Source organism: Ceratina calcarata, unplaced genomic scaffold, assembly GCF_001652005.2.
Source record: "Ceratina calcarata isolate Rehan_Ccalc_2016 unplaced genomic scaffold, ASM165200v1 scaffold178.2, whole genome shotgun sequence".
Lineage (NCBI taxonomy): Eukaryota > Metazoa > Arthropoda > Insecta > Hymenoptera > Apidae > Ceratina > Ceratina calcarata.
This window is the reverse complement of record NW_017139212.1, coordinates 459,631-471,790: the sequence shown is the minus strand read 5'-3', so window position 1 is coordinate 471,790 and position 12,160 is coordinate 459,631. Positions and strand designations below refer to the sequence as shown.

The window sequence follows — 12,160 nt, the reverse complement described above, 5'->3', positions numbered from 1 at the left end:
GTTGCGCCGGGGTAACACGATACGCTTGTCCCTTTCCGCGAAGGACGGAAAGCCGAGGTGAGAGAGCGGAAGAACGTGGAAGAAGAAGAAGGTCTGTAACCATTCCTCCAGAGAGATATCCCGGAGACAGGCAGCAGTGACGGCGCGGCGCGGCGGCGGTGGCAGCGTCGATATAACCGGGTCTCCCTCGCAACTCTGATCGAGCAAGTTCCACCCCGTGGCAGCGCCGCGAGCGCACACAGACGCGAAAGTTAGCGCGCTCCAGCCCTTTAAACGCGTCTCTGTTCCGGGCCCCCTTGATTCCATCCAATGCGAAGAACACGGCTCCGTACACCTACATCGGGGCCGGGCAAGTTTCACCCGAAGATGGACCAACTTTGATAAGATACCCGTTTACCCTCCGCCCAACCCCCGATTGATTATCTTTCCCACTGGCGGGCGCGGGCCGAGCTTCCACGACTGCGAGGAGGATCGAGCTTTTTACATTCGCGAACAATCATCTCGGAAGCAGTTCGCGAACCCGCGCCGGTTATTGGCTGGAGAGCCTGGGAATTACGGTGGACGATGTTTCGAAGAGATTGTGTGCCGGGGGTTGTCTTGTCCTGGAGGCTTCCTCGTGAAATAGGGGATTGTTGCGAGTTTTTAGCGTGGCTGTTGCTAGATGCCACTTTTAGCTGAGTGGACTACTTTCTTTCCGTTAAAGGTATTTCTAGCATACGTGTCTTTTTGTTATTACCGTGACGCGCATACATACGTTTAGACGTTACGCTTTGTCTCGCAGCTAATGTTATTCTTAGCGTAACCTCGTTTTATATTGTCTATGATAAACAGAGTTCTAAATAAAATGGTACAACAAAAGGTAGTAAATGTTAATATCTGGTTCAGAGATCGTCAATGTAGATGTAACATTTCCAAAGTCTTAACATAGATTACTATATTTTATAAAATTATTATTTTAAGGCATTACGATCCGAGCCAACCTACCCATGATTGCGCGAAGGCCCTATATGTGCTCTCATTGGTCAGTGTTTTTCGTTAATAATTCAAAAACCATGCCTCACTTTGTGTTTTGGCAAACGAAATTGTTATTCAGAAACATCTACAGAATCACCTCTCTTCGTCTCTAACATTTGTTTCTGAGACACCCCGTACATTTATACGTTCAGCGTATATTCAGCATACGTTCAATAGCCCGTTCAGACAATGCGGTTTTTACCCGAAAACAGCGTTCACATATTTTCATATTCGGTAAAACTATCGATTGAAACATCGGACACCTATTGAAATTGCTAATCTTATTAGAAATTAAGCCCACCCATCTCGCTGATTGTCAATGAGAAAAATTATTCAAACCAATTATTCTGAAATTGTTATTACATATATATTAAACCATGTAACGTGTGCAATTGTAAAAAAAATGTGTAAAAATAACAAAAACTTCTTCGTTCGTAACATAATAAACGGCTAAAAATACAGTTTATGATAAAAGATTTCGAATGTTTTTAAAAGATTAATAATAATGAATTTGCTTCCTGATTTGATGAGTCAATTGTTACCGATTTATCAATTAGCACTGGTCAAAGCGTGCTTTCTGTATATCCGGCTATTCAATCCGGGATACTGGCGCTAGTTAATTTGCATAGAAGAAAGGACACACGTTGAACGTTAACATCGCGTCGCCCTAGTCCCGTAAGATTAACAGGAATGCCTCTGAATGATTAACAGGACTAAAGGCGTGGCCGGGACGGTGCTCTTGTTTGCCTGAAATACGAGAATCCGTCCCCATTTACGTGCATCTTGGACGTAGAGCTATGCGCTCTGAAACATTGATCCCTTGCTTTACGATTATTGCCCTAAACCCCTAATTATTCGCTGTACACGTACACTCTTAAGCTTTGTTCGCCCCCGATTAATTACTCACCCTCAACTGTTAATTATTTTTCAGCGAGGATAATTTACTAAATGAAACGCACGAAGTTTCTCAAGTAACACCTATAACGCAGCCGGTCATCGCGGTATTAATTTAAATAGAAATTCATCATCTCCTTGACGACATTCCTTTGAAGATGGGCTACGTTGTTTCTTAACGGGCGAGGATCCAATTAAAAACGGGACACGCCGGAGAGCATCGTGGAAACGCGATTAACGCGCGTCTACAGCTCGCGGAAATTCGCCGCGCGCTAGTAGCTGCAACAACGGGCGGTGCGGCGGCGTCGGATAGCGTAACTCCGTTGTAACTCGTCGCGACGGCGAACGGATTAACATGAAAACAGAGTTAATAGGAACTTCGAGAAAATTATGGGACGAATAGCGTCGCCGTGGCCAAACTTGCCTCGCCTCGGCGCCGTTCCCTACCGTCGGCCGTGATTAAAGGCGTGGCCGCGTTTGAAAAATCGTACTCGTTAGCGGTGGAAACTCGCGCCACTCGAGGGTGTGTTAACCCTCGTCGCCCGAGAAAAAGAAGCGGGGGCTAAAGCGGTGGAAAAGAGGCAACAGGGGAAAAAAAAGGAACCGGTAACAAAAAAAAGAAATGGAAAAACGTTTCCGACTTATCGAATAAATTTAACGAACCGGAGACCACGAAAGGCCTGTTTCCCCGGGCTCTCGCGAACTCACGTTTTGAAGCTCCTCATTATCGGAGCTTTCGGCGAGGTGAAAAACGCCGTTTACGCGGCAACTTGACATCGTTCCGCCCGTAAATTGCATCGAGCCACGACCGCGTACAGGTTCGCATTTATTTTTTCATTTCCTTAAACGCGTGTCAACAACGCTGCCGCGAGGATATTGTTGCCCTCTAGTCCGACTACGCTCCAGGGTTCACCTCCTTGAGCGGAGTTCGCTTTCGAGCCGGCCAGTTTCAAAACGTTCCACTTATCCTCGAGAACCGAGTCGCACGAGAACCTCATCGAGCTCGTTTAAATCAGCACGCGTGTGGCAATCGTCGACGGTTAAAACGTTAACTAGTACACGTGGTTTTAATATTTAATTTCCTCGAGATGAAAATTTAAGCAATTTCAGAATTCGAGTCGTAATTCTGCATGTAGAGTCTCATTGTTAATATTCCAGATTCATTTTTAGATGTCTTTCAGCTCTGATCCAGGCTCGTTATTTCCGTGCATTGGTTCAAATCTCGGGCGAACGAGATCTCGTCAGGGTCCACTCGGTCAACGTCTTCGCTTCCTTAATATCCGCCCTCACCGCAGCCGAATACTTTCGAGGGTAATACCCCGCGGGGTTAATCCACGGGTTTTCAGGTCGGCGTGTAAACGATGCTCCAGTGAAATGAAAAGCACCGAGAACACGCTCGTCATAGAAGGATAATCCACGCTCGGCCTAATTAGATCATCGAGCGACACGGTGTCTACCGACCGATCCTCTTTCGGTTCTAATAACAAGAGATTTATTTTTCCTGGACCGTGACCATGTCGGATCAATGAATTTCCCGGGTATCGGTATCATTCGAAAACCTACGGTATCGAACGGTGAAAGTTCCGGCTTATCTCACAGTTCAGTCGAGTTTAACCGAAGTTTGCAAATAAGGGAGCTTCATCTGCCATTCTCTCTCACTCTCTACCTCTCCCGTTTCCATCCGAGTTTCTTTGAATTCCACTTGCCCCGTGACAATGACTTAAGTTTCATTCCTTTCGGATAGTTTGCGCAGTCTCGCGTATTTTCCTGGCCCTTCGCCTCTTCCCATACCGCTCCTTCACGCACTGTAATTCACGCTTATCGGCCTCGCAATTCTTTCCCGTGGCTCGTTTCAAAGAACAGTGTGTAGATTCCATTAAACCGGGAAATTGTCTCTTCAATTGCCTCGGACTTGTCCGTCGTCCTTAGATAGCGATCACGTTAATAAGATAGAGGCGAAATTCAACCGCTTTTACATATGTGGAAAAATAATCAATCAAAATTCTATATACTGTGAAGTCCATAAATATTCGTAAACATTTCGAAGTTGGATAACTGTTTTAACATGGAACTTGAAGAGAGATTAGATTACTATATGATGTATAACAGGAAATTAAAGAAAAAGTCGGATTTACACAATTCCGAATTAACATAATTAAAGAAAAAGTCAGATAGGGCACAATTTATAATTCGACTCTGTTGAAAATGTATTTAAAGCATGCTATTTGCAGATCTAAGCATGTTCTATGAACATACGAAGTTTCATTAGGGCATAAAAAAGTTGGACACATTGAAAGACGTTGAATTTTCTCGACATAATCGTTTATGGGTCACAGCAGCGTCAATCAATTTTAATGAAATTTCACATATGAATATAACATGCTTACGGCTCTATAAAAAGGATATTTCAAATTTTCATNGTAAGACGTTAGCGTTGGTTGTTTTACTGAAGACGAAGAGGCCTGCCGGGAGGAATTAACCATTCCTTCGTCGACGGGGTGGGCTGATTCCGGATTGATAACCGGGGGTAGGTTCGACGGACGAGTTAAGGTAACCCGACGTGTAGCTGGTTGCACATATGGAGGAGGAGCTGGATGAGTTTGCGATTAAACGCGATTATAATTAAGGATAATGGAGTTTCGGGACGGGAGTTCCCGCCGCACACACGGAGTCTCTTCGCAGCTGGCGCCGTTATATCGAGTTCCTGTCGCCAGGCAGCGTGCATCCACCGAAAATGCTTTCGGTCATCTAATTTCTACAAGCCCCTGTGTACGTACACACAAAACGTGCGGCCTTCCCTCCGGCGATACAGCGACGCACCACGTGCGTCCTGCATGTTTTTCCTGCCCGAAACGAGCTTTTCGTTCCGCCCTCGGGGGGTGCGAAGGGTTACGTTCAACGGTTAATTTTCTAATGGATATAGAACCGATGGAATACGATACCTTTTTGTACGCGAGACCCCTTTTTAATCTTTTATTAAGAAATCTAGTATGCTTCGATCGAGTTTATTACATAAGCGATGGAACGACGGTTCCCTTGAAAAGTTTCAGTAATTGAGAGACGAGTCGTTGTTCGAGTAAATCGCGTTACTCCTAGAAGACGTTAAACAGACTTGCAAAACTGGCTAGAGGCACGGATTACACCACTGCGGACACTTCGAAGCAAGGAACACCAAAGTCTAAACTAGCTGGCTGGAAATTTGACTCCCCCGGGAGACGGTAACTAACTACGAAGTATGTACAATTCGCCTGTATCGTAATAAGCTACCGTAATTAAGTACCCGGCCAAACGAGTATCGCCGATGACAAACTTTTATAATAACACAATGTAAGTCCGCGTAGGGCCATTAATAAACCTGTATTCTCGTGCGCAATCAAAAACGAAATTGAGAAACTAATCGAGAGGAATCCATTTGGGAGCCATCCTCAGCTGGCAAGCGATATTATCAATAATGAATTACGCCGGATGCGCCGTTAACATAAATTCCTATTGTCGAATAATCGCTACGTATTGTAACCCCTTTTAGTTCTGTAATTATTCAATATTATTAAACATCCGAATCTTCGATTAAAAATACAGAAGTTAAATACAGAAGGAAAGATACGGAATCGAGAAGAAAATGTTCAACAACCGCCTCGCAGACGTCAGAGACTTGACAAGGAGCTTGATAACGAATAACGAACAGAACGTTAAAATAAATTTCAGTTGACGAATAATCGCGATACGTTTCAACTCCTCCTAGTTTTGCAATTATCTCATATTTTTATTCATTCGAGAATTAAAAATACAGAAATTCTTCGTCTCTAAGAGAAGATAAAAAATCGTGAAGTTCAACTTCAAAAGCTGTGTCGACAGAGGCCACGTTTAATTAGAAGGAACTTGATGAAATTCCGATTGTCTGATAATTGCAATATGTTTCAACTTTTCTTAGTCTTGCAATTATCTCATATTTTTATTCATCTGCGCCCTGAATTAAAAATATAGAAGCTTTTAAGGCGAGATCAAGGAGAAAATATCCAAAAGCCGTCTCGCAGACGTCGGAAGCAGCATTTAATCCGAAGGAACTCGGTAACGAGTAACGAGCGCGACGAACCGGAGAACACGTAGGGAGAGAGAGAGAGAGAGAGAAAGAGAGAGAGAAAGAGAGAGAGAGTCTCAGAACCCTTTAATTATTACACGCCGCTATTCCCTGCTGCTGCGTCGCTTCGAGTTCGATTATTTACCTCTACGCAATAATAAATACGAGGAGACATGTGCATCTACACGTCTAATTCCTCATAACGTATAATGAGTTGCGCTACGAGGGGTAGTTGAACGCGGGGCGTTAATGAAGACCAGCAACCCCTAGACAGCTTTTCTTCGCGGACAATGCAATCGGAATCGCTCCTCTGGGAGTCGCAGCGCCGTTCCTTTCCCGGACACGTAAGGTCATAGGAACGGTCCGGTAACGGATCCCCGGGGAACGGTTCGTGCGATCCTCACTGCCATGCCGTTCCATACCCGATGGCGTTTTCTCTCTTGCGATAAGAATTCGAAACGTTGCCTCCGGGCACCGCACCGCAGACCGCGACATAATTGAGACGAACGATTCCCCCTGCTACCGGTGTAGAAATTTCTCTGTAGCTTCTTTCTTTTCAGTACACACTGTTCTGACGGCTGTTACTCGCGATTTAAAAGTTAAGCAGGTATTATATGAACTATTGTAGATACACAGGTGGACGCTGGGAACGAGTTCAGTTTGAATTACGTCTTTCCCTTTACGACGGCTTCTTATCACAATTTTGCAGGGTCAGCAAATATGAGCGGTCGTGTTACAAAAAACGCAGTCATTAATTTCTTTGGCTACCGTTTAAATATGCGGTCTCCCGTTAACGCGAATGAAACTTTTTTAATGAAAACTCTGTTCGTTTGCACGTGGACTTCATTGTTGGTTGATGAACAAAATTTTCAAGGAACAAGAGCGGTAAGCGTGGGGTAGACGTTCGATCGAGTCCGGGCACGTTAACAGAGCGATTCTTTCGGGCGTGGAAGTTTCTAGTTCCGTGTACTGATGAAATTGGACGCGAGATTAACATCGTCTGTCTTGAGTCAACCTACTCCAACACATAGTCGGCAGCTAAAGTTTCACGAGGAAATCCCTAAGTTATAGAGGGAAGCTGTATTTCTCGCATTAAGCGTCGGATCACCGCAATGCTCGAACTAGTTTCGGCTTAATAGCTAGCCGAACAACTGACCGTGGGACCTCCGCTCTCCCAGATTAAGAGATTGATTTTTAAAATCTAATTTCCATTCGTTTTCTTCATTTGATTAAATTAATTTGAATGCGGATCAATTACATTGACATTATTTGCCAATCAACATAACATTTTAACGAATAATTCGTAGGTGCGCTGTTCTGTGTGGTAGCATCGATTCTGTGACAAGTAAACCGGATAGCGACAGGATAGCTACTGGATTAGGTTCGAACCGTTGAACTTAATTGACATTTCGTTTGAAACGGTACTATTTACCGAAATATCTGACGATTCGATGATACCTGTGAATCCACGTGCAACTAAATTGCGTAAACTGTCGAGATTAGATAGAATTATGCGAAATCAAGGCACCGTTAAGGTCAAATGGGAAAAACTTATAGATACATTAAAAAATGAATATGATAGTTTATTATCTGCTATCCACAGTTCTTACAGCACTAACGACAAGAAAAGTAGAATACGTTTAGTCATTGCTCCTACGAAATCTGACAGAATGATACGTACAGTCTACCAAATAATTTGAATTGCCTAATAAATATCCTGAATACATATTTATTTATCTAAAACAACGCACAGAATTTCTACAAAAATATTTTAAAGTACGTAGCATAATAAAAATCACACAAATATTAATAAATCAAAATTATAATTCAACTATTAATAAGTTATTGAAATCTCGTCTCATTTTTAGTTAGATTTCGTGGGAGAAATGTTTCATACAGCTGTAATCGCAATTAAGAGAATCAACTGATAACATTTGTCATCGTCTGTTGATTGAATAGATCCGTTTGCACGGCGTTTAAGAACATGGGCACGCTGTGTTGTCGCTGGAGATGTTGCTCCACCAAGTGGCCGAGCGTCGCCGAGAACGCAGTCTCCAAGAGGTCCACGCAATTCTCTCCGATCTTGAAGAACAGGTAATCGTCCGGCGACTCAGCGTACTGACTAGACAACTTGTATCGGCCTTCCTTCGTTCTGTCCACTCTCCAGCCGAACAACTGATAACAAGCCTGTCGGTACTCCTGCGACGATGCCTTGAAGGCCTCCTTCAACCGAGCTATTTTTATCTCGTGAGTCTGTTTCAGCTCTGCTATTTCCTGAACTTGAAGGTTCGATATCGTCACGTTGGTACTACCCAACGATACTTTCGCTCTCAGCTCCTCCAATTCGCGTAACAACGCCTTCTGCTTCTCCTCCGCTTGCTTCTCCGCAATGGCTGCGGGATTCATGGTAAAGTGCAATATTCTCGAATCGCAATTGAAATCACCCTTTAACGCCCGATGCTCCAATTCGCCCTTCAACCGCTCGACCTCAATCCTCAGTTTATTGCACTCGTCCATTTTATTGTGACCCTCGGCCGCTTGGAGATCGTTTTCCAATTTTGTGACCAATTCTCTGTACACGTCGATCGTGCGTTCCAATGCAGGGATTCTTTCGGTCAACGCGTTGTTGCTGTCGACCGTCATCTCCTTTTCGTACAAATCCAATTGTTGCCGATAACTGTCTCTCTCCCTTGTAACAAGGAGCATTTTCTTTTGAAGTCTGCCGACTAATTTCGTTAACTTCTCCTTGGACGCTGCCACGTCCGACGCCAATTTCTTCGCATCCTCGTAATTCTTCGACAGAACTTGCGATTCCCTCAACGCGGCTTCCAATTTCGATCTCAAATGACCTTCTTCCGATTTTAGCACCAGCTCAGCTTGTTGCAACCGATGTAATTCACGTTTCAAAGCGGGCGGGCCTCCGACGATTCCGATGGACTCGTACTCTGCTAAACGTAACAAAAGCTCAGTCTTCTTTGCTTCGAGCGTTGCTACTTGCTGCTCTACTTTTTCCGTGTGCTCTAATCTCTTCATAACGTTAGCCATCTGTTCTTCCAAAAGCAGCTTTCCCCGAACGGATTCCCTTAAATTAGCAATAGTATCTTTCGCGGCGTTCAACTCCTTTTCAAGTTCGTTCGCTCTCGCCGCTTTCGCGGTTAGCATTTTTCCCTCTTCCCACAGCGCTCTCTCCGACTCCAGCCTTTCAACCTTTATCTTCAAACTTTGAAGTTCCACGGTCTGCAATTCGAATTCCTGCTGCTTAAACTGATACTCCTTCAATTTCTCCTCCATGTGCGCTATCCTTGATTCCGCTGCTTCAAGTTTAAGCTGCGTTTCGTTCACGCTGGCAACATCATTCGTCACCGGCTGGCTTTCCTGCGCGGGTACGTTTTTCAGGTCGTCCACAAGTTTCGCATTCTCGTTCATTAGCGACATAATTTTCTGTTCTAAATTTGTTTTTATCTGTAAATTATATATTAAACATGAGAATAATAAAATAAGTACAGAATGTAAATAAAAAGTACAAAGTACCTGAAATAGTTCCTTTTCTCCAGCAGCTTGAGCTTCCCGTGCCTCTTGAATCGTTCTACGCGAAATATCGACTCTTAATTCTAATTGCTTAATTGTTTGTTTATCCTGCTCCACCTGCATCTCCAAGATACCTTTCTCCTTCTCAAAAACCTCTTCCATTTGCCTACGTATCTTATGAAGCTGTTGCACAGCAGCTTCTTGGTGAGACAATCGCGTTCTCAAGGAAACAACCTAGTACAAAAATAAGTGAAATGTTATTATATATAAAATTTAATCGTTCAGTCCTGGGATGGATAAACTGGGAAATAAAGAGAGAAAAGAGGAGAGACAGTGATGCGAAAGAGAGAATTTGGATGCAAGGAAATGAAGTAATGACAGAGATGGGGTGGTGTGTGCCAGATAAGAGAGGATGAGAGGAAAGAAGAGAAAGCTAGTGACGGAAGTCTTGGGCAAGAAGAAAAATTGCGGTTTTGGCCTATTTCTCCTCTGAGTTTTCGCACATATATAAAATTGCCAACAACATAGCAATGTGTATCATTGTTCCAAAATCTCTGACAGAGGAGAGCCAATCTAACTCACTCGTAGTAGGGTAGAGATATTTGGAAATCTTGTAACATTTGGGGAGCACATTGTTGAGCACTAATGTACAATATTATTGACAAAATAAATTACCTCTCCTTTCAATCTTCTCCATTCCCATGGACTACTCGGAGTGGACTCTGTATCACTCTTATTTAAAATAGAATTATCAGAATCATCAAGCCTTGGTCTTTTAGGCGAGCTGCCAGATGTCTCTAGATCACCAAACACCTGTGACGGACGTCCAGTTCCAGACAACTTTAAGGATACTCGGCTATTGCTTTTCTGGTACATTTCAGATCCTGATTTCAAATCATTTATCATTTTAATAATACTTGTTGGATCATTGTCTTCCATCTAAGAAAAATACGGAGCAACGCAGGTTACAACAAATCCTAACCATTGCATTTTCTATATATGAGTATTTTAATACAAAGAGAAAACTTACCTTTGTTAATATTACGTTACACGATTACCGAAAACAGGATCGAAATACCAATAAGAGTCGTTGGATTACGATTTAAAAGCATAAATAATGCTCAGTCTACAGGTCTTATTTACTATATATTATTTCAGTAATTAGAACTGAAAGATTTGCACTAGATAACTTTGTTGCTAAACACTTTTGGTTTGCGATAATCAAGTATCATTACCGCCACTAATACTTCCCAAACTGAGTACAACAGCACATGAAAGCACAACAATAATGAACAATAACCACACAGCGCACTCCACGAGTGCAAGATCTGCAAGATGCCACAACTCGCCTCGCAACTCGCAACCCTCGCAACTCGCAACTGTCATGGCAAATACATAGGCAACTACTACTGGCCTATAAGATCGAGGTACAGATGGTGCTGGATTTACGAACAGAGAATGTAGCAGAATGTTGTATATTTATAGGTATATATACTCAATAAGCAACGTGTTCGGGTTACAGTGATATTGTGTCCATTGTGTCACAATATTACGTTTCGTAAAAGACTGTGGGAAGAATTACATAGAATAGTGTCCAAAATATTAAGAATAACACTTGATCTATCGGATAAAGAAAAATCGTAGTGATATAGTGACTTCGTCCGGCTATCTGGGCGTTCTCACTAGGAAGTACTAGCTGTTACAATATTGTAATGCACTGCCTAAATAACTTTGAAACGTTGATCAAATTTTATAAATCGATTTATAGTAATAAAATTCTGCATTAAATGAATATTAGTAGAAGGCGAATGTTAATTAGCGAACGTGCGGAAATATAATTGGTTGAAAGTTGAACGGGCTGACTGGCGAAAATTATTTGCACCGCAGTGCGGAGGCTCGCACATTCCATTCGTATTAATATTTATAAATAAAGCGTGAAACACGTTAATAGAAGATGAAATCGATTTGATCGTATTTCTACGTAACATAGAAGATAAATAGTTATAATAATGCGTGTGATATACTGTTGTATAAGTTTATTAGCAGTGTTACTGTCGATAGCTCGTGGGGTTAGTACACTCACGGATCCATAATGCAATTCGTAAATATTCCAGCACGTTTCACAAATCATCTAATTTTCAGAGTGAGCTAGACTACGACGGCTGGCTGCAGTTACGATTATGGCACGCGTTTAATGATGAGCCGGAGCCCATTTTTATAGAAAGGGGCAACATCACTGTATCCAGCGTTCGCAGCGGTGCCTCTGTCGTCGGGCAAAATGGATTGTTACCAGCTCATATAAAGGAGCTAATAAATCTTGCCAAAAACGATGGCAAGTATAGGTTGAAAACAGTAGCTCGGACATCTTCAGGGAGTGAAATAACATTTCTAACTTCGATACCTGCGGTAAGTGTACATAGTTTCAACAAAACCTCTGAATGTATGAAAAAATTAGATACAAGACATGTAAAAGTTCTTTAACTTATCTTGCTATTAGTAGATCGATGTATGCTCTGCACTGTATGCTCTGTGTACTTATAAATAATTATCTTTACTTTGTTCACAGTGCTATCTCCTTGGCTCCGATTTAGAAGATTCTATAACAATTTGGTTGGATAGTGCTGCAGAGCCGATAGCAGTCAGTAT

The 12,160-nt window shown here is 42.7% G+C and overlaps 2 protein-coding genes across 3 annotated transcripts in view; one reads left to right on the top strand and one right to left on the bottom strand.

Annotated features, from left to right (window-relative positions):
* Nucleotides 1–7,548: 7,548 nt before the first annotated feature.
* Mad1 (Mitotic arrest-deficient 1) lies at nt 7,549–10,878 on the bottom strand. 2 transcript variants are annotated; one of them, XM_018037677.2, is made up of 4 exons: nt 10,545–10,878; nt 10,190–10,453; nt 9,518–9,748; nt 7,549–9,448 (listed from the first exon to the last, which is right to left on the bottom strand). In XM_018037677.2, the coding sequence occupies exons 2-4, from the start codon at nt 10,451–10,453 to the stop codon at nt 7,907–7,909; spliced, it is 2,037 nt and encodes a 678-aa protein (XP_017893166.1). In that variant the 5' UTR covers nt 10,545–10,878; the 3' UTR covers nt 7,549–7,906. The 2 variants fall into 2 exon arrangements, with proteins under 2 accessions (XP_017893166.1, XP_026666569.1); XM_026810768.1 differs by having other exon boundaries at nt 10,190–10,398.
* Nucleotides 10,879–11,027: 149 nt separating this feature from the next.
* Nucleotides 11,028–12,160, top strand: part of LOC108632840 (uncharacterized) — a 1,646-nt gene continuing 513 nt past the window's right edge. The window contains exons 1-3 of the mRNA XM_018037668.2: nt 11,028–11,583; nt 11,657–11,920; nt 12,081–12,156. Coding sequence (XP_017893157.1) covers nt 11,524–11,583; nt 11,657–11,920; nt 12,081–12,156 — 400 coding nt within the window. The 5' untranslated portion in view covers nt 11,028–11,523. The remainder of the gene's footprint in view (nt 11,584–11,656; nt 11,921–12,080; nt 12,157–12,160) is intronic.

Bases quoted from the DNA above. Each gene is read 5' to 3' on its own strand.
- Mad1 (XM_018037677.2), bottom strand. From the start codon at position 10,453: ATGGAAGACAATGATCCAACAAGTATTATTAAAATGATAAATGATTTG. The intron at 9,749-10,189 runs GTAATTTATTTT...TTTTTGTACTAG, and splicing joins GGAGAAGATTGAAAGGAGAG to GTTGTTTCCTTGAGAACGCG. The intron at 9,449-9,517 runs GTACTTTGTACT...TATAATTTACAG, and splicing joins GAGAAAAGGAACTATTTCAG to ATAAAAACAAATTTAGAACA.